Here is a 26,507-nt window from a genome sequence, read left to right on the forward strand (position 1 = left end):
TTGTGCTGGTTATTTCATCCTGCTCCCCCTTAGGAATTCAATTTGCTTTTCTTTGCTAGCCTTTGTGACATAGTCACATGTGTGCATAGTTATATATAAAATATATATTTCTATTTATATGTATTTTATGTAAATATGTATATAGTATATCTATTATTAGGGCTCCAATTTGTTCTTATAGAGTCATGTTCCTCTCCTCTCAGCAGTTTTATTTTCCCCTAGGCAGTCTCCAGTGCCTAGAAGTTTAAACCTTCCTTGCTCACTCAAAGAAGAGAGTTTTAGCACTCTGTTCGTTTTGTCTGTTTGGGCCTGCACCCTCAAATTGAAGCATTTATAAGAGGCAGTGAGAGAGCTTCTTCTAAGACCATATGTAAACTTCCAGGCCGTTCCCTATTTATAACTCTGCATTACTAGGCATGATATGTAAGTCAGGCTTCCTCCCTAGCACAATGGCAGAAGTGTCTAAATGGCTCCAGGACAAAGCGCCCTAATTATGTGCCCAGCGAGTATTCACAGAAGACACTCTGAATCCAGCCTATTGAAGTTTTTCCCCGTACCATAAAACCTTTATATAAATATTCATAAGAGAGAGGGGGACAGGCAGACAGGCTTCACAAGCTGCTAATTAATGCCTTTACCCACGGTTTTATTGCTCTACACCTAAACTAAGGACAGGCTGTGTTTATGAAGGGCTTTGAGGATTTGGGGAGCCTGCAGTGGGAGTTCAGTGTTAAAATTCCTTTCTGGTCCTAATTGTTATCCCTGAAGAGCCAAAACTTCTTACCTCTGTTGGAAGTCGAGATCTGACCCAGCAAAGAGTTTAGGCAGGTGAATTCCCAATGTGGGAATGACTTTATCAGTCCTGGTGTAAATTCACAAGCTGCTTTAGTGCATTGAAACCTAAGTACAAGATTCAAGCATGCTCATGCTACTAACTTACTATTCCTTTTTAGAAAATGTTTTCCTGATTCTCGTTGCTGTTAATTAATGGAGCAGTTAATTAATTCATTAGTTGGCTATAAAAATAATTCAATCCTGGTACATGAGTCATTGCAAGTTTTTCTAGTTAGGTACGTTGTATTTTATTTCCTCACGTTTCAGTGTTTAGTTTGTAATACAAATTTGCCTATGAATCACAGTAACATTTCCAGGCTAACAGATTTTCATTTCAAAGATTTAATTTCTCACTATTAGAAAGTCGCAGTCAATTTGCAGTTGGTTATTGAGTGTTGACAGCTGACTGCCACAAATATGAACTTTCAGTTGTATTGAACTAATGGGAGCCTAGGAGGAGTGCTGCAACAGGATTCTCAGTTCAGGCTGTGTTACACACTCAGTGTAGGATTGCAAGTAATAAGAGGTCAGAACCTCCATTTTGTGGTTCAGTGCACGAATTAAGGCTTTTCATGGAGTGCCACCACCACCTGACACCTGTGAAAATGCTTTTTACTGCCTTAGCTAAAGATTGGATTATATGGGAAAATGGTTATTGCAGGAAGGTGAAATTTCATGTTTACAGTGATTTTTCAAACCATGTTTCTGTCATCTTATGGGGCTATTATTTCCACATTTTGGGTCAAATCTTGCTCAACTCAGTTTATCTCCCCTGACAGAATTCAACAGGCATTAAAACTGAAAGAATTTAAACTAACAATGTTGTGGGTTTGTTTTTCTGAAATCACGAATCTGCATCGTCTGCTATTACTGTTAGGTGAAATGGGCGTAAAGTAGACATTAGGAGGATGGGTAGGTGATGGTTGTGTGCCACTGTATAGTAGTTTTGTGTTCTGTCTGCATTCATGTGGGCCTTATATAGCTTCCCAGTAAGATTTACCACCCCACCCCAAGGTGAAGAGCATATTGATTAAATACAAATGAGCAAGATACATGACTATGTAGATCACGCAAAACATCTGATCAAAACATCTCATTCTCTACTTCCAAATATTATTAGTATCTGAATTCCAAAATTGTCATTGAAGTTCCAGTTTTGTGGATGATTGGTACAGGACTAGAATGAGATTCCCATTTCCTTCCTGGTGCTTTCTTGGACATACATAAACCATGAGACAGACTTTGGCCCTAAGACTATATCAAATGGTAGCTACAGAGTAGAAAACAAGTTACTGAAGAGAATTAAAAATGAAATCAAGAAAAGAAATGTGAAGAAAATAGATTTTTAATCGACCTGACCTTTTTTTGTTTGATATCAGCCCCCCCTTTTTTTTTTTCAATTAAATCAGTATCAGAAGAGAAAAAAATCAAGTGTCAATATTGCTGTAGTTAGCTACAATAAACAATCACCTCCAGGAACAATCACCTCCAGGAACACCATGTTGTTTTCAGCAGTCTGTGAAAGTAAAAATATTGTTCTGTAGGACAATACAGCCTATTTGTGTATGTTTGATGAAGTAGAGGACCAGATACTGAGCATTTGCTTTTTAAAACATGAGTAAAACATGCTGGTCAGCAAAAGTCTAGTGTGAGCTCTAAGTGCCTGGATTGTATGAAAATACAGCAGTGGTGTGGCACTCTACCTACACGGTGCAGGAGATGGCCTAACAGAAGAAAGCTTAGATCATCCTCTGGAATTTCAAGCTATGCCCCTTTTTTGGTACTCTTTTATTTTTATTTGACTTCCCAAAGTAATAAAAAGAGTCTAAACCAATGTCATTTAATCTGTCCATATTGACTTACAAATTTTTGAAATTAACTTCTGAATAGCTGAAGTGAAATGATAAAATGATATCCCACCAAAACTTATTTAAACTTGGGACTGTGTGTCCTTGGTAGCTCTAAGATCTGGACAAGGATTATGGGAACCTCAGCCCCATCCAACAGCACCAGACCCTCATCAAACAGTCAGCCCCTTCCAGCTGCCACTTTCTCTGAGCAAAGCTCGAGAATCTGGGAAAAACTCTTGCTGAGTGCACTAAATTTTTTTTCTGACCTATGTAACATGTACTTCTTTTTCCAGTAATTTCCTGGGTTTTGTGGTGCCATAGAGGTTAAATTCAATATACATTTCAAATACACTGTGGTGTAATCTCACTTAGAGATTGTACTTAGACTGTACTTAGAGTCAACAGGTAGGGTTCGGCCTATTCAGCAGTGAGTTTCCAAAGGCTTTTGTAATTTTATACAGCAGGAGTCAGACTGAAAAGTGCCTCTTAGGCAAAAGACAGACACCCAAGTCCAAAGTTACCCAAGTCCTGAAAACGCTGAGAAATAGATGCCTGACTTTACAGATACTTCGCTTCTTCCCCTGAAAGTCTCCTGAATGCTTAAAATTCTGCTTTAGAGTTTGCTGAGAATTTCTTAGTCTGGATAGCATGGAGCAGCCTGGAGTTTAGTTCATGTCTAACACATATTTCTAATTTTAAAAATTAATGATGTTTCAGAAATCCTTTACAAATTAAACGTTATCAGAATAGGTTAAAAGACACATTTGTAGTGTTAAACTCCATGTAAAGTATTACTGACACTAAATCTCCTTTTCACTACATCCTGCTGGCTTGAAAACTCCATGAACATCAGGAGACACGTTCTTCTTCCTCTTACTGGGGAGAGGTGAATCTATGGGGCAATTGCTCCTTAAGACCACCCAAAAGGCACCGGCAGGGACAGAGGGAAGGTACTGCCCTGTGCTCATGGCGAGGGGAACAGAGGTCCTGTGGGGTAAAAGGCAGCATAGATTTTGGTTCCTCACCTCAGTGTATTGTTAAATACAATATTGTGAATGAGTTTTAAAGTAATTGCATTATTGTGATTATTTTCTCTGTGATCTCCCTTATGCCACTATATTAATAATTCTGCTGCATTCTAGGAAAAAAAGAAAATTATTAAAAAATCATAACACAAACCCATAAATTGTATGTCTTTGTTTTGACTTTGGTTTGTGTTTCTAGTATGCCAGTGTTTGCCACATTTTTCTCTGTTGTCTCTATCGGTCATGAGACACTGTTTTCTTTTGCAAATGATGTGTTTCTGTGATGAATTGCAATAAGGAAATGGCTAAAGGAAAAGAATAAACACGAAATTTAAAACATGATGTTGTCGTGAGGAAGAGCAGTATGTGTGCGTATGTATTTATTTACCCCTTTTTGACAAATCCTTATAGATATATCCAGACATACTGGTGCACGTATATAATATAACTGTTAGGATTTTTCAAAAAATGGCAGGTTGTGTATTTGATTACGTGTTTTATTTTCATTATGTTCATATATTTGTTATGAAATAGAGACAGATAATTTTAGACATATGCAGTTGCTATTGGGTTTTCATGATGGGCTTTGGGATTTTTCAGTCTCCATGTTGTGGTGTGTAGTTTCCTTAAGGGAGTAGAATGATGCTGGTGTTGTTTTATAACAGGTATGTGGCATTATCCCCAGACTTATTTGAGTACTTATAAGAAAATCATCCAGGGCAACATCTCTCTTCTCATTTCATTGAGACTGTAATATGACTGGAGGGATGAGGGTTGAGTAGAATTTACAAATCCAACATGAAATAAATGGGAAAAGAAAATACGTAATAATTAAAGACTTCCTCCTGTAAGGAATATCTTTCTCTTAATACTCCCTCCACCAACATCTTCAAAGGGTCCAGTCTAAGGCTGTTCATTCAGGTCCCCAAGATGATTTTAGCTATTTAAATATTCTGCAAAAGACAAAATTTCTAACAGTTTGACTTCACAGTCCCCACTGAGCTAAAAAAAGCATTTGGTTCAGTAAATGCCCCTTTGAGGTGATTTGCGTAAGGTCTACTCTCAAGAGTTTTAAATAAATATTGCCAAAGATTTAGAGATTTACTGGTTAGTAGCTGCTAATATTAACAGGCAGAGAGGCATTGAAGAAATGTAGTAATATAAAAAAAACAACTTTCCAAAAGCCAGTTAAATGTGAACCCTGGGATTTTGGATATAGGAGTTAAATTTGTTTTATTTTTCATTGCACTTTTATTGCAATGTTTCTTGTCTTCCGTAAAGGGAATTGTGAATGTTTTTACACTTTGGTGTGAAATGTAAGAAGCAAAGCACATATTCTTCATCCCTAATTATATTTATTGCAGTACTTGACACGTACTTTTCTTAGATATTGGGATCATTGAAGTTATTGGAATACCTAGAATGTTGAAGAGGATTATGCAAATAAAATTAATTTACCTTTGCTATTTATGTTTAAACAAAGTTCAGTTATATTTATCTCTTTCTTTCTTCTCTGGTACTGCTGTAAGAGAAATAAATTAATTTTGAAATCAAATGCTTATGGTTTCCCTGACTTGATTCAATTCTTGTTTGTTCATGTCTGGTCTGGATTTTCTTTTTATTTGTATGATTCCATGAATTTACATGTGTTGCATTAAAAGACTCTCTAGGTATGGGGAAAAGAATCTGGGTAGCAGCTGACTTATAGAAAAGTGTGTCTTAGGAATCACTCCTTGGTACCTGCTTTTTTTGAATATCATTTCCAATTTCTATCATAAACACCACCTTGCCTCAGCTCATACATGGGACAATGGTGTAACACTTCTGCGGGAATTACAGTCCTCTTAAGTCCTTCCTGGTTTTGGCTTTGGACATGTTTTTAGGTGCTTCAGCAGCAATCAGTTCCTGTAGTTTTGCAGTGCTATCTCATTCTGTAGGTCCTTAAATTATTGATAAATCTTTGTGTTTAGCCCAAGGGCTTCACAGGCACTTAATTTCACTCACGTGTGCCTGTTCAGAGATAAACACTGGTAAGTACCACTCTCCCATCTAAAAGCTGTCCTCTTACCCTGGTCTCAGTGGGCAGACGCTTGAATGCTACATCAGTGATGAGAGAAGCCTTAAAGCTTGCTGTAGATAATGCCTCAGCTGTTGGCCAATGGCTATGTGGGAGGCTGAACGCTGTCAGACCGTTTGGGTGTACAAGATCCCAAGTGGAAGGACACATCTGACATTTCCTACTACTTTGCCTGTAGTCAGAGTGAAGGTGGCAGTCCATAATTTAACCATGTTGAATCATACCCTAGAGTATCCCTCCCAATTTCCACTGACTGATTAGGAATTTCAGGGCCCCTCTAAACCTCAGCAAGTAAAATTCCAGAGTAGAACCTAAATTGGTCAAACTGGAGTCCTTGTTATGTTTGCATATAGAAATGCACTGGAAAATTGTGATTAAATGTGATTTATAAACCTTAGTGGATGCCATAGGTATTATATTTGTAATTTCTGGCAGTATTCACTGTAAAGCTGTGACAGGTGAAGTAAGCAGTGTGCCTATTAATACTCTGGTGCTTAATAATAGCTACTTTTAAATTAAAACAGTCAATCTTTTTCTTCTATTTTTTTTTTTTAATTACAATTTGTGTTAGTAAATAAACACAACAATGGCCAAGTTGTAAGAAGAGTTTTATTTTGGCTTTATATTGAGTGCAGGAAAAGTCTCACTTGTCAATCTGTATTGGAATGAACAGCCTACACTCAAGTGTGACGGAGGGGACTGACTCTCTTTATGTATACCCAATCATGTACCAAAGCCTGAAATAAGCCTACAAAGAAGAAACTGTGGGTAAAAAAAGATTTTTAAATTTCACTAAGGGCGTGAGAGTTCTCAGACAGGTCTTGACAGAAGACTTAGACACTTTGACATTCAGGGAGAAAGAATATGTGAAATTGTAGAGGTGGGTTATTAAAGTATTTTTTGTGTTTTTAAGAATTTTGCAAATGGCTTTAGAGAATTAAATACATTCATAAGAAGAGACCTTACTCAGGCAAATGTAGATAATTCTGTTAAAGGGATTTATAGTTAGCTACTGTCTTTTAAAACATCAAGACTGTTAACAGGTTGTGCTCTGAATCTTTTCATTTCCTCTGTCAGTATAAATCAAGAGTTATTTCAGTTGAGGCAATGAAGCTACGCCATCATGAGATCAATGAAAGATACAGAAGTGGATCCTGTGACCTTCCTGTCAATGAAAGAGGCTAAAATAAGTAAATTAAAATTGTTGAAGAAGCAATCCATTTATCATCAGATGTGATTTTGCAGTTTTGCTCTGTTTAACATTCTCAGAAGCAGAACATGCATAATGAAACCCTATCCAATCGTTTTAATTGTATTCTTTTCATATTTGACAAGCACCAAGGATCTCTTTTGTTAATTACATGTAGCTTCTTTTTTAAAATTTATTGTTATGCCACTTTTGCAGTTTGTCTTCCTTTCTTTGATGTCTTAGCAGCAATTTTGTCTGGTGTCCCCCTTCTTAACCACTAGCCATGCAGAGATTCTCTTTCAGCTACCCTGTATAAGCATTGCTATTACTGTACCATTTCAGTTTGTTCTACAATTCCTAATTCTTCTCCAGTGAAGATGTGTGTATCTTAATCTACAAATAAGCCACTTGCCTGGTAACCTGTCTGATAATAACCAATGCCAACTGATGAGGCAAGTGGATTAAAAGAGGGCAAATATGCAATGAGAACTTCCCAGTATAATCCTCCCAATTTCAGCAATGGACTTAGTGAGCCAAAAGTGGTGTCACTGGGTTTAAGAAGTGTTTGTGGATTTCTCCTTCACAGATTTTTAAATCATTTCCAAACCTGTGTAATCCTGTGTAATTCATAGCTTCCCTCTCTGCAGTCAGTAATACCAGTGTACATAGCTGAGCTCTCATGAGACACAATTTGCTTGAAACAAGAACTCCTGTATTTCTCAAAGAGAAAATTATCACGTTTTTCAGTGACTGCTCATCCTGGCTGGTATTCTGAGAATTCCTGTGCACTTCCTTGGCCTAAGAACCATGCATTGAATCTTCCCCATGTAAATTGGAATTTTAATAACAACAAAACCTTTATCTCCATGACTGTAATACATTGCTATTATCCACTTATACAGATGAATGCTTATACTTTAGAATCTATCCTCTTTGCTCTCAAATTAGATTTTAGGAGGAAAGTATTGAATGGACGATGTATTCCAGGACCAAATCGTGTTTGCAATCTAAATGCATAGTTGATAGTGTCTACACATACTGTACATGCAGAACATCAATGTCCCATTTGTAGATCTCACTAATGCTGACATTACTTAATGTGTCCCAGTTCCCATAAATAAGTCATTCTGGTGTCAGAATCTCATAAATGCCAGCTCCACTGCAGGTGCAACTCACAAGTTCAGGCTGAGTGGAGGTAAAACCACAAGAAGGTCGTCCCTTTTTCCTCTTGAGTCTGGCAGCTGGTATGTCTTGACACTACTGTGGCACAAAGGACATAAGGGGTAAAATTGCAGCATCCTGGTACAAATCTCAGTCCCAGATTATGCCTGAGCTTGTGTCCTTTGTAGCAAAGCAGCACGTTGAGTGCAGCATCCCCAGTCTCTTGAGCACTGTCCTTGAAAAGCCCTTTTTACCAAGGCTTAGGAGAGGGATCTCTAGTGGATACGTGGGGCTTGTTGCCTCAGCATCTCTGAGAGGAATTTCCCCAACAGCATTCAGAGGTTTAAGGTCCCATTTCCTCTTCTCTGACTCATTTTTCTGGCACAGAGTGTCAAATCAAGAGGATCTCCCTCACAGACAATTCTTTCTGTTAATCATTAAAGGTATTAATTTTTCACCTTTAGATAAGCATAAAAATATTGAGGATTAGAATGTTTCATTCACAGCACTAAATCAAAAGCAACTCAACTGAGGCCAGTAAGTACAAAAGGAGTATCAGACTCATGTCAGAAAGAAAATCTGGTTATTTATATGTTTTAAACAGGAAAACGTATCTACAAGATCTTATTACTCCTAGCACTATGCTTTAACCAGAGATCATGTTCTCTCTTTGCCCTTGAGACTGAACATGAGACAGGGTTAGACACAAATCAGTCAGTCCTGCTACCCATGAATAGCAGGGAAGCATTTGCCACCATTATTTCTGATTTCATGGGCCTTGAGCACTGGGGCACATACTGTTTCAACTGAATATAAAAAAGAAACAAGTCTTACAGCCTCACACAGAAATATTTGACTTTGAAGGAGGGTAGTAAAAGGGGGGTGTGGGGGGGAAGCACTTAATGATATCTTGCATGTCTCCTTAATAGGCATAGAAAGATAACCATAAAACTGTTTAAAACCTGATCCTGAAACCAAGCTGCCCTGTTCTGTGGATAAATCAACAATTTATGGAAACATTTTCAATTGCTTCCTGGAAAAAAAAGAATATTTAGTATTTTTTGCTTCACAAAGCAGCACCTCATCCAATAAAATTCAAACTATTTTAGGCACTGTCTGGAGATGTCAGGCAGTGTCTCAGGAGTCATGCAGACTGTCAAGCTGATCAAGCTCAATCACTATCATAGATTTATGTATAAAACCACAAACTTGACATCAGTTTTGCCTTCTTTTTTTTGTGAAGATGTTCTTCCCATCTTCATTTAAATTAAATGCAAGAAATTTAAATACAGTATTTAAACAGAAGTACCTGCTGTCATATATCATCAGCAAAAGGGATGTAAATTTGTTAACTTTAAACAAAATAAAACAAACTAAAAAATAAAATCATTTCTTTCCAGCTGGTCTCTACACTGTTAGCTGTTTAGCACTGACAGTTTACACAGCAGTGGAATGCATGGTTGTGTTTCCCAGGGCAATTTACACCAGCAGCTCAAGGAACAATTGCTGCATGGCTTGTCCTCACACTCACACAGCACTTTCCTCTGCCACTCATGCTAGCTATGATTCTTCAGTCATTTCCCAGATGAAATTTGGTTTTCTTCCCCAGTTTTGCCACATATTTAAAGTGTAAAGAGACAAGACCAAAACCATAGAGAGTCCCTGCAGATGCAAGAAGGTTCATGGCTGTGAGTGTGCTGTGGAGGGGCTGTGGGCAGACGGTTGGCAAATAACAGAGGAAAGAAGGTGTATGAACACCTCCTGGAATCTTTAAAGATTTTCTGTAAGATTTTCTGGGTCTATAAGTGTGTAATGCACCAAACAAAGTGAACCTTGCCCTATTTTTTTTCTTCTCCATTGAAACCATCACTCTTTGTTCATCAGAATTCCCTGTGAAATTTGAAAAGCAGTGGGAAGTTCTCTTGCCCAGCCCCTGCTTAATTTGCATGTGAGTGATCAACTGATTGTGGGAAGTAACAATTAGGAGGACAATGGATAAAGGAGGAAACTGGAGATGTCAACTAACAGCTGTGAATCACAGCTTACACAGCTTTCTTTTCCGTAATTAATTGAAGGAGCAGTCACAATGCACATTGACTTGGAAATGTGGTCCGAATACAACTTTGGTGCATATAAGTCCTTTTCCACTGCCCTTACTTACCTGTGAGGTTTGCTCTTAGTCATGGGTGAATCTTGTGAATTGTTACAAGGGATAGTTCAGGGGTTTTTGGCAGGGAGGGAGAAGGAGAAGAGAAAAATATTAAAGGGCAGCCACATAACATGGAGGAGGCAGAAGTCTGGTGAAGTTTATGAAACATGGACTTCAGATAGGTAGCAGAAAGTCACTGTAAGACACACAAACACGTGTAAACTTGCAAATAACAATTATGATTTAACATCCTGTAATCAGTACTACCTTTCTGCATGAAATGAAAAGAAATGGATATTATGTAACTGTTTCATTAAATTATTTATTGCAGAGTATGAGCAGAATTCTATGGCATTTTCTCAAGGAAGCAATCCATATATGTGTTTAACATGCTCGAGGGCAAATACTTCTTGGATAATTTGTATTGTACTTCTCTAGAACAGTAATGAGGTTGGTTAACATTATGGCTCTTGAAATGACAGCCTCAAAAAACCTGTATCTGCAATTTACATGCTTTAGTGATTATTCGGGGGCATAGTCATCTATTTGCCCATATCACTGTGTTGCTAGAATTGCCCTAGAACTGGCATAAAAAGAATGACAGTGAAGGTTATTCAGTAGTCAGTCAGTGACCATTTATACAGTTAGATATTTCTTTCTAGAAAAATATAACATCATTTAAAAGTAACTAGTATCTAACCTTCTCTCTCCATCAAATTTATGGACATATAAGTAACCTCAATTACTTTATCTATAATTATGCCAATGATAGAGCACAATGAAATGATATTTTAGAATATTTTCTTCATTATCTTTATCATTTATCTTGTATCAGCAGTATGAAGTTACAGAAAACATGTAAAGTCATGACCACACTGAAGCAAAAGTTTAACTCTCATTGACATCCTAGTTATCTAGAAAGGTTCTTTCTAAAGGACATCACGAAAGAGGATTTCTTTGTGGGAGAGTTGCATTAATTTTAAAAGAGGAGGAATGGCTGTGGGAAGGAATTGGAAGGAAGGAAGGAAGGAATTCGGAAGGAAGGAATTCGGAAGGAAGGAAGGAAGGAAGGAAGGAAGGAAGGAAGGAAGGAAGGAAGGAATTCGGAAGGAAGGAAGGAAGGAAGGAAGGAAGGAAGGAATTCGGAAGGAAGGAAGGAAGGAATTCGGAAGGAAGGAAGGAATTCGGAAGGAAGGAAGGAAGGAAGGAAGGGAGGATTGGAAATCCTCTGTTTGCTTTGCTTGTGTCCTTAACATGCTACAGTGTTAATGATATTTATATTCTGTTTAACGAGTATTTATCATTTGAGGTCCAAGATAAAGACAAAGTAAATTATTAATTGGTAATTAAAACAGTGATTGTCTTGTTGGAGGGGGGTGTGTCATCAACACTTCAAGGTCCTGTCAGGCTTCTGGTTTTAATACTGTAATTTCATTACTATTTTGCAGATTTGGTGTACGGATACTATAGACAACAGCGGAAATTGATTGAAGAGATTGATTGGTCATATACAGGTAAGCAGAACTGTCTATTGAATAACTTAAATTTGATATTTTCATATTCGTTGTTGCAACTTTAAGAGCCTCATGTGTCTGTGTACTGCTTACCATATGCCTAAACAATTGCTAAAGTGCAGGAAATGGAATATTAAAAATACGGGAACTTTACAATAGGAGAGTACTTTCATCTATTTAGATTAGTATTTTAATCTACTTAGGAATAGATTACATCCGTTACTTTTGGAAAGAGAAAGTCCTCATCGTTAAAACCTCAACCTGAGACCTGACTTATTTGAAGGCTGTGCCAGTAAATTGTTAGGTGCTCATTTGTCATCTGAACATTACTGTTCTAGCAAACCTGAAAAATAGACAGAGGCTGAAACAAGGCACTGCACATTATGTGGGAAAGAACCTATCCATATACTGCATGTGAACTTCTACTCTGTGCTTCTGAGCACTTGAGCATCCTTTCCAAGTCCCACCCTGACTCTCCTAAAAACTCAGTCACTTGGTCTCTCTTATTTGCATGAGTAAGAAAGATATACCCTGAAATTCTGCATGACCGTTGCCTCATTAAAGAAGAACAATGGGAAATTCACAATTAGCCTCTTACATTCTTATATGTAAGTCGAGTACTTTCAGTAATACTGAAAAAGGTAATTTTGTCGTAGGTGTCTTTTGCCCAACATGTAGGAAGTGTGTTCTTATGGATGTGTGTAGACACATTTTAAATTGCTTAACTGTTAAGTTTCAAAAACACCAAACTATGAAAAATAAGGACTGTCAAATTTCAGTCTTTCATAAATTGGATTCAATACATGTTCCTGTAGTTAAGGAAAATTAAACTATTCTTCTTATTTCTCTCACTCTCTTTCTCATTTTCAAGACAGTTTTTATCTTCTAGTGTAAAGCTTATCTAACAAGTTTTAAGCCTAGAGAGAATTGAAACAGGCTAGTCATAAACCCTTCAAAATGAGATTTATAATGAAAACTCTCACTTACACAGATTGTAGTGACAAAATTCAAGCATAAGATCAATCAATACAGTATTTCATGTTTAAAATTGATCCATTTTTTAATATTGTAGTTAGAGGACTGCAGGGATAAACATCCTGAATTCCTGGTTACCAGAGGGCAATCTTTAAAGGATAGCAAATGGGGTCTGTTTAGGATATCAGAGGATATAGCTCTTCCCTAGGTTGCACAGAGCACCCATGCACTTTACAGCTGCTGCAGCATCCACAGGTCACCCTTGATGGATATTTTGTATGGAAAAATAGCACAGACTTGGCATGTCAGATAGTCCATACCTGTTGTTTCTCTCCCTTAACATGTGAGATACCTGTGTGTAGTCATCTCAATTCATGTGCTTTGATCTAATCACTCCACTGTTGGCAAAGCCCTTCTTCCTATTCAGACCCGTACAGGAGCCCTGCTTAGCACTGTGAGCCCTGCCCAGCATCCTGCTGCTCCTGCAGCCTCCTGCCCAAGGTGCATCCTGCCCTGCTCCTGCTGCCTCACCAGGCCCTCTGCTGCATAAGGTCTGTGTGCCCCCAGCATTCTTAACACAGCTGACTCCATTCCTGGCCCAAAGCTTTTGGGGAAGGCTGCGTGTAAATCAGGCACTCAGAGCTTAGGGCTAGCAACTGTGTGGCAAGCTGAGTGTTATGGGATGCTTTGCTGAAGTACCAGGTAATTGGTTCATGGCATAAGGCAGAATACACAAACTCAGCTCTCACTAATAAAAAAGTCTTCCAGAATGTGAATAAAAATTACAGATTTTAACATTGTGTTTTGGAGGCATAGAAGTCTAGAGACTGAAGCACATAGGTTTTGATCTCCTTCATTTATAATAAATTATTTTATTCCTGAGGCAGGCAGTGTGAGGTACTGCATGCATAACCTCCATACCTAGCGCAGGCTTATGGTTGTGAGGCACAGACCAACAAGCACATTTCTGAATGGATGAACTACACTTTGCCAGTACATTTTTCCTCAGACACCAGTTACATTCTTCTGTCTTACAACCTGCTCACTGAAAGACTGAATGTGAAAAATTTCACTGAAAGTGAAAAATTAGACTCAATGTGCCAATGAAGTGTTTTGAATGAGCCTGGGGATCCTGCAACCGTAGAGTCTAATCCACCATGGGTAAGAGTAATCCAACTGGCTTGGTAAATTAAACTGAGTTTGCGCAGATGTAATTCTCTATATCTCTATATCAAATTCTCTATATCTCTATATCAAATAAGAAATTTCAGGGGGTCAATACACTCCTTTGCTGGGATGGTGCTGTGAGATCAAACTAAAATGGAACTAGAGAGTCTTACCTGTTAAAACCATCCAATTTCTTAGGGTGAAGTTTCATAATAAAGCAATTTCACACACTGGAAATTAATGTGAGTCATCATCAGATTTTGACTCTTGGGTGAACATATAATGAAATCATAAATGCTACTGGAAACGTTTTGTAATACTTCTAAGGGCTCTGTTTTAAGCCATGGACAAAGCCTGCATTTGCAAGCATTAATTTAATTTTTTGTGTCCTGACTTTGCATGTATTTGCATAAACAAATACAATGTTTAAGAACTGGAAGGTGGAAGTTCTTGTTACAGATGCATCCATTTTTTTCTGGAACAAGGGGATCCTGAAGCTAGCCTATTTGTAAAAATTATTTTAAGAACCTTTCATTGTATTTTTCATTAAAACAGTCATAGAAATTTTTATAAATATCATGAATATTTTCAAAGGATGTCATATGGCAAAAAGTGAATCCAGCCATTTTTTGTTGTACAAAAACCCAGTGTACTGTGAAATTTTGATTTCCTTAAATCAGTTACATACTAATTGCTAAGCAAAGGTCATTTAGACAGTATTTAACAGTACCAATAAGTTTGGTCATTCACATATTATTTCAAAGCATAAAGCAAGTAATAGGAGCTTCAGTTCCTTTCTGTCATAGAGGTGAAAGTTTGATTTTTTTTTTTTGATGCTTTGCTTATCTGCATTGGTTTTGGCAGAAGGAATGATATAATGCTCTTTTCTGGTTCTGATGTTTGTTTTTGTTTTTAACATGGCTGTTTGATAGTAGTCTCTGCAAGGTCCAAGTCTAAAAGCTCACATGTAAAACTGGCAAGTGATACCACAAATTAAGATTTTGGTTTTTTCCCCAGTGAAATGTTTTTCTGTTGGGTTTCACTCTTGGGATTTTGGTTCTTGTTCACAACAAACAAGTTATGTGCTTTAGGGGAAAAAAACCACAGCTGAAATTTGTTAAAAGCAAGAGATTCTAAACAGTCTTCCAGGAATTACCAAAGCCAAGGGTTTTAAACATTTTTAAAAATTGAATGTACTACGTAAATGAATACCATAGTTGGATCAGTGTTCTTTGTCTCACCATGTAGGAGTGTTATGTTCAGCCTGTGCTGCCATTTATTATGTGATACGCTGTTACACAATTGCCTTGTAAATATTGGCAACTCTCATCTTGAGGAAAGGGTAATTTTGGTATAAACTGATTGGTCTCCAGGTATTCAAAGAACATTTTTTTATGTGCAAGCAACATCTGAATAATATTTCCTTTTTCTCTGGGGAGAAGCATCATGAATCACAGAATCACAGTATAATTTAGGTTTGAAGGGGCCCTTGGAGATCATGTGGTTCCAGCCTCAGCTCAAAGAGGAACGAACTTCACAACTGAAACAGGGGAAGTATTCAAAATCTCCAAAGAAGGAGATGCTGCAATTTGGTCAATGTGTTCCACTGTTACTTTGAAGACATTTTTTATTTAGTCAGCTGCAATATGTCTTATTGCAACTTGTGGCCATTGCCTCTCATCCTTTCCTTGAGCACTCTTCTGTAGATTGCCTTTGCACAGCAGGAGAACTTCAGCTAAGTTCCCTCTCTCAGCTTAAGCTTCAGCAAACTCAGGTGCCTCAGCCTCTCCTCATACATGATGTACTCCAGCCCCCAGACCATCTCAGCGGCCCTTAGTTTGTAAATATCCATCTCATACTGGGTTCAGGAGGAAACCAAAACTGGACTCTGCATTCTCGATGTCACCTCACTGGTGTGCCATAGAGGGAAAAAGTCACTTCCCTCATCCTGCTGGCTGCACTCTTGCTAAGGTAGCCCAGGACAACGTTTGTCTTCCTGACTGCAAAGGCACCCTGCTGACACAAACACAACTCATTGCCCATCAGGATTATTAATTATGATATTCCCAGGTAATTTTTACTATCTGGTGTTTCTCAGCAGTAATGTATAGTTATGATGCTCTTCTGGTGCTTGCACCAATACTTCCTTCAGTAACAATGCCTAAATGTAATGATTTCTTTGTTTTGTTCCTCTGTTGAACTAACTGAACTAATCTTGTTAAACCTGAAATTGTTACATTTTTGTGTCTGTTTCAACAGCTTCCTGGGGATATTCCCCTACTTTATGGTTCCCATTACTATTGCTACACAGACAAAATTTCAGTTGTTTTTTGAAAGGCTGGGTTTGCCACTCCAAGTGCCATAAATTTGTGGTGATTGCTTTAAATCTTCATGCCTGTAGTTTGGCTCAGAAATTAAAATGGCCTTTGTTTTCAGTGCAGGTACTTAAACAAGGTCTAATATTTTAATTTTAAATGTTCTATCATATTTAAATACTGAGGAGATTCTTTTTCAAAGTCACTGCTCATGAAGTTTATGGAAAAGTATGTTGCTGCTTATATCTGTAACAACGTATGTGTGTATTTCGGTTTTCACTCAGCCTAAAAAGTGAGGAAGAATCTGCACCATCTCAGCTGTGGCTCAACAAAATGATTTTAACATTGATAGCTAATTCTGCTTATTCTATAAAATGTCTGCTGCTTCTGCTACCCCCCAGTTTGGTCCAGGTAAAGTGAAAAATTTGAGGCTTTCCCCTCATCCTCCCCATGTCTCCATGTTCAGCAGCCATCTGCTGGGAGCATGGACAAGGTCAGGCGTGCAGGTGCTGCTCCCTGCCCTGCAGCTACAGTGAAGGAGAGGCTGTGCTGATGAGTTTGTGTGAGCGTGGGCATGGTGCATGCTCCTGTGAGACTGCTCCAGGAAAAGGGCAAAGGGAGTCAGGAGGGAAGGGCAGGGGTCTGGGTCCTGGCCATCACCTTCCAGGGTGCAGCATGATAGGTGAGCCATTTTGTGAGCCAAATCCTGACAGTCGGCCTGTGTGGGAGAGTGGGATGTACCAGCAGGAGCCTGCTGGAGGTGGGATCCAGGAGCTGCCTGCTGAACCAACTGCTTTAATGGACAGTTCTATGAGACCAGACCAAAACGTCTCCAACAGAGGCTGGGCCAAGAGCTGATTAAACCTTCTGCTTTCAGTGGCTTGATAAAACTGTGTTCTGGGGAGATGCTGCACACCAAATGAAGTTCAGTTTTTTCCTTGCTAAGTAATTACCAGGGCAGTATCAGCATAACTTCATGAGAAGATCCAGTCTTTTTATGACCTCCTGCAAAATACATGGTTTTGTGCTTTGTATATATAACCAGGTATAATCATGACTGGTGTACTGTACCCATTGTGGCTAATAAAGAAAAGCCTATGATCTTGGGCTGTGTGGATTCCTTCAATAAAAGGTGCAGCATAAGAAATGAAAATAACATTCTTTTATTAATTCATAAAAGTAGTTCTGCAGAGGGTTTAATAGACCTTATGCTTCAGAGGATGTCATACCTTTTCTTGCATGATAGCTCATTACATGTATTTATAACTCCCAGATCACACAGTCACTCGTGCTTCCAGTCTTTTGTCACTAAATTCATAGGACTGCTAATTAAAAAGCCTATTACACTGTTATTGTTTTTGGAAGCTGATGATTCCACAGCAGAAATGACATAGTTAAGCATCTGTTTGCATCAAAGGGACAAGGTGTCCTCAAGTGAAAAGCCACATGCTGGCATTTCTGGCCATCAAGAAATTTCTTTTAAGATATCTCAGTGTACTGAATCAACAGCACAAAGCACGTTATTCAACACAAAGATGTCTATTCAGTATATTTGTGGATTTTGAATTCATATAAGATTATATGGTTCAGAAGTCTGTTTACAAGAAGCTTTCTTTTCAATGAAGAAAGCTGATCTTTGAGCAGTAGAAAGCTATTAGCAGCAAAGTGGAATTCATTTCACTTTCATTCAGTAATATTTCCAGGATAAACTGAGTGGAAAACTTCTCAAGGGATTTTAGGGGAGGAAGTAGGGCCCCAAATTCACGGAATTTTCAAAGTTGGATGCTTGTAGGACAGGTGTGAAGAACTGCATATTGGTATTCATATTTGCCTCATCACTGCTAAATTATAGCATTTTTTATTTTACTTAATACTGAAGTATCACTTTGACAAAGTTTCCTAGTAAGAAACTCAGATAAGACTGTTCCTTCCTCCATCTCAATCCTTTAATGGTATAAACAAAGGAAACCACTGGGTCATTTTCACAGAGTGCAAAGCAACTTTTTCTGAGCATCATCTAGATTTTTCAAACACAAGGTTGGTTTCTGAAGTACAGAAGTCGTAAGTGTGAGGTATTTGCATAGTGTGGCACTGCTGTTATGCCAAGGTCTGTCCAGGGGTCAGAAAGATGTAGAAACTTCCCATTAAGTAAATGCATTTGGAAATGAAAAGCTTTTTCAGGACTGCTGTCTTTGGGAATATACCAAAGTAAAATGGAAAAAGCAAATTTTGAATATCTCACAGTAGACTGCAGCCTCTGGCTAAGCCTCTTTGCCCTTCAAAATGATTGTAAAAGTATCCTTATGCACATACTACCGAATTATTTCTCATTTACAAGTGCATTCAATCTATGCTGCAGTAGGAAGGTTATGTTCTTGGGGACTACTTGCTTACCAAATGCACAGATGATTACTTTGAGATCATCACCTCCATATCAAGATGATCTATGGATTTGTGAAGTTTAGAGTCAGCAAATAATTCTCACATTGCTTACGTTTACAGAAGGCCTTGTTTAATTATCTGCTACCTGCAGTTTGTTTAGGACTTCCTTCCTGACATTTTTACTCAAAGGCTATTCTGCTGTATTTATAACAGGTTTTGGTTTTTTCCTGATGAATTCAAACCCCACTCATTTCAGCATGCACAGTCTGATAATACCTAATAAATAATTCTTTGCCATTTACTGAAAAATTTGAAGCCATTCCTGACCTTGCCATATCTCATTAATTCAACAGATATCAAACCCTTCTAGATAGATTTTCCATGTAATGTTCTTTAACCCATAAGCGTTAAAGCAGTCCCCCAAAAGGCTTGTTTAGACAGGTCTGTGAGAGAAGGAAGATGAAGTGGACAAGGAAGGATCCTGAGCAGGAGGGGCAGTGCAGTTTGACTTCTCTCTTGACACCACAAGGACCTCCTGTAGGCTCAGGTGCCCTGAGCACTGGAACGGGCTCCTCAGGGAAGTGGTCACAGCACCAAGCCTGTCTGAATTTGAGAAGCATCTGGACAACACTCTCGGGCACATGATGTGATTCTTGAGGTGTCCTGCACAGTGCAAGGATTTGGTCTCAATGATCCTGATGGGTCCCTTCCAACTCAGCATATTCTATGGTTCTCTGAATCCACAGCCTCCACCAGCTCAGGGAGTGATGTGGGCTTGGCATGTTGCAAGTGTACTTGATGTAGCTGAGGGAAGCATAGGAGGAGCAGAACATTCTATTTCAGTTTCTAAATTTTGAATGCTAAATTACTGCAAATTACTGTTAACAAACTTAAATTTTTGTGCTGTACTATGGAATTTCATATTCAAATGTTAAAACTTTTTTCCCACAAAAAAAAAGAAAAATTCCAAAACTTTTCAATTTGGGAAACTAGGGACACCTATCAGCATTTGTGTCTTGGAAAATTCTGCATTTGCCACTAGATTTATCAGCTGAACTGTTCCTTCAGTCATTCAATTGCCAAGATCACAGAATTTCAGTTCTGAGCATCTCTTCCAGCTGAGAAAAATGCACAAGTCCTTTTTGTGAGAAGCCAGGTCTCTCTGCATACATATTTAGCTATGCTTCAACAGTTGTGCTTGCAACAAACTCCATAAACAAGCTGTGGTGGCCTCTTTCTGCTCTCTTCCAAGAGCTTTCTATCTAAGAGAGTAAACTGTGGCTTGATCTGATATTGCCTGGCATTGATCCTGTTTTAGGAGCCACAGAAACAGTTGACTGTCTTCTTTCATCCTTAATCGTAGATGCTGCATTTGAAACCTAAGCTGTTTTCCCTCTGTCAGTGCACTTTATCTGATGAAAACTGTGTTAACAAGAGGCATTTTCAAAGGGTAGTTAAGAAAATTAAGGTATTAAAAATGTAAAAGCAAAGAGAGGGATAATGTGTTGAATGCTAGGAAGAAGAATCATTTACATGTAAGGACTTGGAAGTTTGTTTCCCAGCTTCTGGCATTTCCCTAGCTGTGTAAGGAGTCAATTCAGGGTTTGGGTGCGTGGCTATAGCCTGATTATAATTATTTTTACTGGGTTAGTGGCATAAACAACTCCACAACAACAAATACACAATTTTATATTACCCTGCATGATTAACTGAAAGGAAAAACTGAAAAAAATACTGTTGCTGGAGTATTTAGGAATATTGGGTCTATGATTCATAAATTCTTTTCTCCTGTTCCAGAACAGAGTGGATTTTCTGCCTGCTTGTACATGTTTTGACCACTTTGCATATACACAGCACAGTATGATCAAGTTCTGTTACATTTTTTCCTGTTGTTTTTCAGGAAAGCAAATATTTATGGCCAGAGTTCTAGTCAGTGAAAAATCACAACTAAGAGGTTTTTTATTATTATTATTATTATTCAAATGTAATTTCTTGAATGCTAGCTTTACAGTAGGGCTATGGTGTGTGTGAACAGAGGAACACTAGCACAATACCTGTTTAATCTGTATTTCACTTGCTTTCTGAGTATCCAAAACAGATGGATGGTGACCAGCACAAACAAGCAATAGATATTGTGTAACATACATTCTTAAGGAGCAGGAACATACTTTCAAAACGGCAAGCATTCATTTTTTTCAGCTGTAAGTACCCACTTCAAACAGATTCAGTACATTATCGTGGCTAAGCTTTACCAACACATTTAGCCACCAAGATGAGACCTGTACACCTGCCAGTCCTAATGTGATGTGTATCTGATCAAAATGAGAGCAGTACTTGTTCTCCTCTGTGTGAAAGCAACTGATGATAATCCGTTGCAGTGGCTTGATCACACACCTGAAACTCCCTTTGAAATCATTTGTTTTTTTCTTAGAGAAGCTGTGGAGCATGTGCTAAAAAGAGCTTTTCTGGATGACTTCCTGTGTCTCCTCACTTCATCCCATTCTCAAAAAAAATCTTCCTATCCTTTCCATTTGACACTTTTTGTCATATTGCTTTATTTCTTCTCTTTGAGTGCAGCCATGACTTGTTTCCCTTTTGCATAATAAAATTCATCTTTTTCCCGCTGTCAAATAATCATGTAGGGTTTTGTTGCCTACTTCTCCCTGGCGTTCTTAATGGCTCCATGAAGTAACTGTCAGTTTGCCACTGTCTCCCGTGTTTCTGAAAAAAGTTTTCTCCCAAGTAACTAATGGAGAAAGAGCTGGCTGAGTGTTTCCATGGCTATCTTGCAGTCTCTCCAAGCCGCCTTTTCCTAGATGCCAGAGCCACCCTCCAGCGTGGTTACCGTGGTGCGTTCAGCCGGCACGCCTGCAGGGCTTCAGCAGAGCCTGCACACCCACTGCACGTTTTATAGGAACATACAAGGAGGGAAGGCTCTTACCTGCTGTGTCACAGTTAAATAGAACATATCAAACAGTACTTCTTGGTGCATATTCTGTGTAAGACTTGCTTCAATTTAGCAGCATACAATCCATTCAGTCAATTAAGGATATTCTCTTTGCCCCTCCATTTGTGACAGTAGTGGTACATCTATAGATGTGTTACAAGTCACATACATAAACCTGCTGGTGAGCTTGCCAGCTCAACAGGTCATAAATGTAGGTGCCGATGGAAAACAGTGAAGTTTATACTGTGCTGTATTCATTAACTACCTTCTATAAGAAGATTTTAAGGTGTTTTCTCTTTCCTTATAATTTATCATTCAATCTGAAATACTGTTATTAGCAAAAGAAACTTTTCATCAATATGGTTTCCTGATATGAAAGTCAATATAAATAAAGTACATCCTGCATCCATCCATTGGAAAACATGATTTTTTAAACCTCAGGTTTTCACCTAGTAATCTGTAGATAGATTTGTAGCTGAAATAATAAAATCCTTTTTAAAATGCCAACAGATATTAAAGTTTACCTTGAAATTCCATGCAACTGAGCAATAATGTTGTTTCTAAAATACATCATTGACTTCAAAAACAGGTTTCAAACATAAATATGAATAAATGCCTTTGTTCCAAATAATAAGTTACTAGTAAGTTTTGTTCCAGCCAGTCACTTGTTTCAGGTTAAGTTGGTCATATTCTCTTAAACAAATGGTTAGGTAGACTGTAAACACATTGCAGCAGATTCAGTGATCATACAAAGAGCTCTGAACTACAGTGTACTTTGATCTGTCTTCTTGATAAATGTTTTATATAAACAAAATATTCTTCTCCCAGTTGCTCAGCTTTATGCTCAGCGAATGAAGTGTGATTAGCTCCTTTAATTGAATGTTCAGGTTTTTGTTATTGGTACCATGTATGAACTCCCCAACTCCAACACTCCTGCTACAGGCAATCATGTCATCTAACTCTTCCATAAAATTAATTGAAATCTTTTTTTAAAATAGGTGAAATATTTTGCTTCATAGTTTCACTGAAAGACTATCTCAGAAACCCCTTCTTGACTTTTCATGGAATCATAGAACCAGTTAGATTGGAAAAGTCCTTTAAGATCATTGAGACCAGCTATTAACCTAACACTGCCAAGTCCCCCACTAAACCATGTCCCTAAGTGACACATCTTTTAAATACGTCCAGGAGTGGTAACACAGCCACTTCCTTGGATAGCCTTTTCCAGCACTTGAAGTTTTTTCTAATACCTGATCTGAACCTCCCCTGATGCAACTTGAGGCCATTTCATCTTGTCCTGTCACTTGTTACCTCAGAGAAGAGACTGACCCCCACCTGGCTGCAACCTCCTTTCAGGGACTTGTAGAGTGGTAAGTTCTACCTTCAGCCTCCTTTTCTCCAGAATTAACATGCCCAGCTCCCTCAACCCCTTCTCATTAGACTTGTGCTCCGGACCCCTTAGCAGCTTTGTCGCCCTTCTCTGGAGACACTCCAGCACCTCAATGATTTTTTTGTAGTGAGGGGCCCAAAACTGGACACAGGATTCAAGGTGTGGCCTCTCCAGTGTCCAGTACAGGGGGCCACTCCCTCCCCTGGTCCTGGCTACACTATTTCTGATATAGGCCAAGATTCCATTGCCCTTCTTGGCCACCTGGGCACAGGCTGGATCATGTTCGGATGGCTGTCAGCACCCCCAGGTCCTTTTCCACTGGGCCACTGTCCAGCCACTCTTCTCCCAAGCTGGAACATTGCATGGGGTTGTTGTGACCCAAGGGCAGGACTTGGCACTTTGCCTTGTTGAACCTCATCCAGTTGCCCTTGGCCCATTGATGCAGCCTGTCCAGATCCCTCTGCAGAACCTTCCTGCCCCTCAGCAGATCGACAGTCTGGCCCAGCTTGGTGTCATCTGCAAACTGACTGAGGGTGCACTTGATCCCTTCATTCAGATGATCGGTTAAGATATTAAACACTGAACTGAACCCTGGGGAACCCCACTTGTGACTGGCTGCCAACTGGGTTTTACTCCTTTCACCACCACTCTTTGCACTTGGCCATCCAGCCAAACTGATTTGGATTTCCAAGCTAGCTGTATTAGTGGACCACTGAGATAATCTGGTTCTTCTGGTAGAATTGATTGGTTGGTTGGTTTTTTGTTCTTTAGGGAGTTTTTTTCTATTGGCAAAATTTACCTGCACTGATATCCCTTTCCTGTTTTTTAAGTTAAATCACAATAATCTGGTCTCTTGTCCCCCTTTGATCATTGCACTAGCTTTATCTGCTCATTCAGGTTTCAGCTAAAATTATTTTGTCTTCAGCAGGGTGACTAGCATCTCATCCACTTATCCTAGATGAACTGTCTGCAGGACTTTTTGCAGAGACATTAGTACATTATTATCTTTATTAGGAGTTGCATGGTTAGAGCTTCAGTACACACTTGCCCTTCTGTCATACTGTTTACAGCCCTCTGAGACTGTCAGACATGGTCTGATTCTCCTCCTCCCCCATGCTTTTCCTATGTTGAGATTCTTATTAGTAACAAAAACTCCCACTACTGGTCTAAATATATCATTTTACAAATTGCATTGTTGAATTTCATGCCATATTTAATGCTGTTTTTCCCATATGTTATGGTGTGTTTTCACATGTCGTGTCATCAGTAGGTGAAATTAGCAGAACTGAGAATCTCCAGAGCTTCCTGCACACACACAGCCTAGTACTTCCTGTTTAGTGCTGCTTACTGTTTTTCTTCTTTTCTCATAGGGAAAGTACTGAGTTATTAGTACTGGGTGGTAACAATAACAAGATACTATGGTAACAATTTGGTGTATTTACTGATCTGTTCAGCACAATTAAAGAATTACAGATTTTCTGGTTTTGCAGACACTTTTAGTTATCCCTCCTTTCCTTCCTTCCTTCCTTCCTTCCTTCCTTCCTTCCTTCCTTCCTTCCTTCCTTCCTTCCTTCCTTCCTTCCTTCCTTCCTTCCGAATTCCTTCCGAATTCCTTCCGAATTCCTTCCTTCCTTCCTTCCGAATTCCTTCCTTCCTTCCTTCCGAATTCCTTCCTTCCTTCCTTCCTTCCTTCCTTCCTTCCTTCCTTCCTTCCTTCCTTCCTTCCTTCCTTCATTCCTTCCTTCCTTCCTTCCTTCCTTCTTTCCTTCCTTCCTTCCTTCCTTCCTTCCTTCCTTCCTTCCTTCCTTCCTTCCTTCCTTCCTTCCTTCCTTCCTTCCTTCCTTCCTTCCCTTTCTTTATTTCCTTTCTTTCTTCCATGATATCTCCATTTAGAAATCACCTAAATAGTCATCTGTGTTCTCATTCAAATTCTACAGGAAAATTCAGCCTCACTCTAGCTCCACCACCTTTATGATCATGAGCCAATATAAAGAAGTTGGCTTATAAATGTTCTATATCCTAGGTGAAATATCACTTATGTTGTAAGTTTATTTCCTGTTCAAGCATCATTAGTTGCAATGACTTATACTCTAAAAAAAAGTATCCACTTAGTAGCTTTATTATGCTATCACCCATAGATAAATCTCTTTGATAAATTCCTGTGTAAATTATGTTTAAATTGTTGCTATGTAGGTACACAATTTTACAACTGCTACTCATTAGCTATAGTGTAATTTCAAACTTCAGTCTTACAACTTGAACTAAAGCCAACTGAAATCAGTGAAAAATATATCCTTTAACTTAAAATTAAACTTCAAATCAGTCCTACCTTATAGTTATGACCAATTTATATCACATTAACAGTGGAGTGTGTTTCTAAACAAAATTTATATGTGTGGATCTTAGCAGTGATGGAGCAGGCAGGAAAAATACTGAGAAATTGAGTGCAAATATTTATTCTACTTTCCATGTGTAAAAATTATCGAATTACTTTAAAAATTATCACAGCAAAACTAGGAGTATTTGGCAGTTAGGTGAGGAATTGCTCCATAATACGAATGGCAATTAGCTGTTGCCATGCAGATTCCTCATTATTTTGCATTCTAAGAGAAATTACAAGCATATTCGCTTTATTCTGCAAAGTTGATTATCAGTGAAAATTAATGTTGATGTTTAATTGTCATTCAACTTCATATTTAATACTTCTCTAAGATGAATGGCTAACTTTATACTTTCCAGAGCTACTGTTTGAGTCTATGGCAGTACCAGATTCAAATTAATGCAAGCAAATACAGCTTTTTCTACACAAAGAATGATGGAGATTTTTACAAAATTAATGGTAATATGAGAATAGAAAATAGTTTCATAAAGTCTTTCAAAACATGTGCAAGAAACATCCCTAAATGTGATACTAGATGTGATATTCTTCACTATTTTCATTAGTATCTCAGATAACAGAAGGGAGGGCATTTGCAAATTCATGGAAGACACCATGTTGGAAGTTGCGAGAATTTTGGGTGACATAGTAAGAATTCAAAATTAACTTGAGAAATGTTCTGAAATTAATCACAAAGAATTTGTAAATAAAATGGTAACAGCAAGCACAAATTAATCCCACCAGGAAAGAAAATCAAACATGTAAATGCAAAATGGGTACTGGCTGGTTAGGTGGCTGTATGATAGTTAGCCATAATTGTGTCTGAATTAACAATATGTTGTCGTTGCAGAAAAGGCAGTCCCATTTTGAGGTGAATTAACAGGAATGATGTATAAGGCATGGGAGGCAATTATTCTGCTCTACTTGTCACTAGAAAGATCTCAGCTGTACTTTGTGTTTATCCTTGGGCTGCACACTTGTAGAAAAGACAGTGACAAATTGAGAGAAAGTGCAGAGAAGAACCAGAAAGAATGATTGGTGTCTAAGAAAGCCCAAAGTCCTTGGAAGATAACTGAAGGAAATACGTTAGTGTAGAAAAGGGGGTTAGGATAATATTTTTCAAATATTTAAAAGTTGTCAGTTGCTCTCAATTCC

General features: G+C 38.4%; 1 protein-coding gene across 7 annotated transcripts in view; it reads left to right on the plus strand.

The window, feature by feature from the left end:
• The window catches only part of PTPRZ1 (protein tyrosine phosphatase receptor type Z1), a 137,342-nt gene that overhangs the window by 27,380 nt on the left and 83,455 nt on the right, over positions 1–26,507 (plus strand). For all 7 annotated transcript variants that reach the window (XM_032107566.1, XM_032107568.1, XM_032107567.1 and 4 more), the window contains exon 2: positions 11,734–11,799. In XM_032107566.1, coding sequence (XP_031963457.1) covers positions 11,734–11,799 — 66 coding nt within the window. The remainder of the gene's footprint in view (positions 1–11,733; positions 11,800–26,507) is intronic.

Source organism: Corvus moneduloides, chromosome 4 (assembly GCF_009650955.1).
Source record: "Corvus moneduloides isolate bCorMon1 chromosome 4, bCorMon1.pri, whole genome shotgun sequence".
Taxonomy (NCBI): Eukaryota; Metazoa; Chordata; class Aves; order Passeriformes; family Corvidae; genus Corvus; species Corvus moneduloides.